The sequence below is a fragment of the Rhinolophus ferrumequinum genome, chromosome 11, assembly GCF_004115265.2.
Source record: "Rhinolophus ferrumequinum isolate MPI-CBG mRhiFer1 chromosome 11, mRhiFer1_v1.p, whole genome shotgun sequence".
Lineage (NCBI taxonomy): Eukaryota > Metazoa > Chordata > Mammalia > Chiroptera > Rhinolophidae > Rhinolophus > Rhinolophus ferrumequinum.
The window spans coordinates 49,388,697-49,391,643 of NC_046294.1; the positions used below are offsets into that span (position 1 = coordinate 49,388,697).

The following is a 2,947-nucleotide window of genomic DNA, read 5'->3' on the forward strand; positions in this document are numbered from 1 at the left end:
TCAAAATGGATCATAGACTTAAATATAAAACACAAGGCTATAAAATTCCTAGAAGAAAACATAGGAGAAAATCTAAATGACCTTGGGTTTGGTGATGACTTTTTAGATATAACACCAAAGGCACAATCCATGAAAGAAAAAATTCATAAGCTGGACTTCATTAAAATTAAAAGTTTCTGCACTGTGAAAGCCACGGTTAAGAGACGGAAAAGGCAAGCCACACACTAGGAGAAAATATCTGCAAAAGACATATCTGATAAAGGAGTGTTATCCAAAGTATACAAAGAACTCTTAAAACTCAACAATGAGAAAATTAACAACCCGATTAAAAAATGGACCAAAGACTTCAACAGACACGTCGCCAAAAAAGATATATGGGTGGTCAATAAGCATATGAAAAGATGTCCCACATCATTTGTCATCAAGAAAATGCAAATTAAAACAACAATGAGATACCACTACACACCTATTAAAATGGCCAAAATACAGAACAGTGACAACACCAAATTGAACTGACAAGGACGTGGAGAAACAGGAACTCTCTTTCATTGCTGGTAAGAATGCAAAATGGTGCAGCCACGTTGGAAGACAATTTGGCAGTTACTTACAAAACTAAACATACTCTTACCATCCAATCCAGTAATCACGCTCCGAGGTATTGACCCAAAGGAGATGAAAAGTAATGCCCCCACAAAAACCTGCACATGGATATTTAGAGAAGCTTTATTCATAATTGCCTAACCTTGGAAGCAACCAAGATGTCCTTAAGTAGGTGAATGGATAAATATACTGTAGTACATCCAGACAATTATTCAGTGATAAAAAGAAAGGAGCTATGAAGCCATTGAAAAGACATGGAGGAAACTTAAGTGCATATTACTAAGTGAAAGAAGCAACTGAAAAGGCTACATACTATATGATTCCAACTGTATGACATTCTGGAAAGGCCAAAATATGGAGGCAGTAGAAAGATCATTGTTTGCTAGGAGTTAGTGGGGAGGGAGGAATGACGAGACAGAGCACAAAGTATTTATAGGGCAGTGAAACTATTCTGTATGATACTTTAATGGATGGACACATGTCCAAACCATTTAATGGACACATTTGTCCAAACCAATATAATGTACAATGCCCAGAGTGAATCATAATATAAATGATGGACTTTGGGTGATTAAGATGTGTCAATGTAAGTTCATCAATTGTAACAAATTACTACTCTGGTGGGGGATATTAACAGTGAGAGAGGTTATTCGTGTGTAGGAGCAGGGGTTATTTGGGAAATCTTGTGCCTTCTGCTAAATTTTGCTGTGAACCTAAAATTGCTCTTAAAAAAAGGCTATTAAAAAAAGATGATTATGCTACCTTAGCATTGCATGTGAATTCTAGGCAAGGTGAAAGGTGAAGGGCAGAAGGTATATGTGAGCCAAGTCTGCCTACCTGTCTATTTTTAATCAGAAAAGCAATTGCTTTCCCATGAGCCCCTCCCAGCAGACTTTCCCTTATATATTATTGGCCAGAAATATGTCACATGGTCACTCCTGGGAAATCAAATTTATAATGGAAGGAATTACCTTACCATTTTGGAAGGAATTTATGGAAGGAATTACCTTACCATAATTCCTGTGGCTTCTATTTCTCAAACCAGTGACTCCAGCCTTTGCCTCTCTTCTGAACTCCCAACGCTGTCAAGTATTTCCACTTGGATATCTCATAGACAAGTGTTACATATTCTGACTCCATTATTTTAATACTATTTAACCACTGTTTCAACCATGAGAATATTTTGAGTGTAAAGAACCTCATCAGAATTAGGTAAATTTTCATTAAGAAAATAATTGTGGAGTAAATTCTGTCAAATTTTATTTAATGTCATGATAAATTTTATAATTTAAACTCTTTCCAGTTTTCCTCTCTTATTTTTATTTTTTTCTAAAATTATATTTGTAATAAATTCTTTTCACACTTTACAACAAAAATTTGATTCATTGATCAGTTTTCGTCCATATCAAATATTTCCAGAACCTCTGCCGTTTTCTTTTGTGGCCATTAGTTCCACAGAAATCTAATTTTTCTGATGTAGATATATATATATTTTTTCAGTTTGAGTTATTTAATAGGCAGTCATATTCTCAAAAATCTTTCTCTTCATCAGATGTTTGATCCCCTTGCAAAACTTTTCGTCTTTGAGCTTGAACGTGGAGCTTTACTCCATCAATAACATTCTTTTCCTGTTGTAGTACATTATGAAGTTCTTCTTCTGAAGAAAAGTGTACCCAACCCATACCTCGGTGAAAACCAGTCTCTCTGTCAAAAGGTACAGTACACTTTCGTATATGGCCAAATTGTGCAAAGTGTTCTCTCAGCTCACTCGCGGCCGCAGTCCAGGGAATTTTTCTGACAAAAGCAACGGGCCGGCCAGTCGTCCTCAGAGCCATAGCACCCCTCACTGCCGAAGCCGCCATCTTTAGATGGAGGGACCTTCGTGACCTCTGATGTAGATATTTTTGACGTAGATTTTTTTTCTGGTTGATTTTATTTATTGATTTATTGTGGTTGCCATTTGGAAGTGCTTTGCTATCAAAAAATTGAAAATAAAGTTATCTGCTATTGGTGTAGTTTTTTGAGAAACAAACAAATTACAAGGAAAAAGTAGGGAGAGGGAAAACTATAGGTTAAAAGAGACTTAAGAAACATATCAATCAAATGCAATCTGTGCACCTTGTTTGATCCTGATTTGAACAAATTGACCACCAAACAAAATTATGAAACATCCCAGGAAATTTTGCACATTGACAGGACATATAATGATAACAATGAGTTATTATCAATTTTTAGGTATGATATGTTATTGTTATATTTTGAGCTTTTATCTCTTAGAGATACTTGCTAATCTTAGAGGTATTTCCTAATGAAATAATATGAGGTCTTGGATTTGCTCCAAAACATT

General features: G+C 35.4%; 1 protein-coding gene across 1 annotated transcript; it reads right to left on the bottom strand.

Moving 5' to 3' along the window:
* Nucleotides 1-2,091: 2,091 nt before the first annotated feature.
* Nucleotides 2,092-2,484, bottom strand: LOC117030867 (SRA stem-loop-interacting RNA-binding protein, mitochondrial-like). The gene has a single exon (XM_033121111.1). The coding sequence runs from the start codon at nucleotides 2,460-2,462 to the stop codon at nucleotides 2,130-2,132; it is 333 nt and encodes a 110-aa protein (XP_032977002.1). The 5' UTR covers nucleotides 2,463-2,484; the 3' UTR covers nucleotides 2,092-2,129.
* Nucleotides 2,485-2,947: the final 463 nt, after the last annotated feature.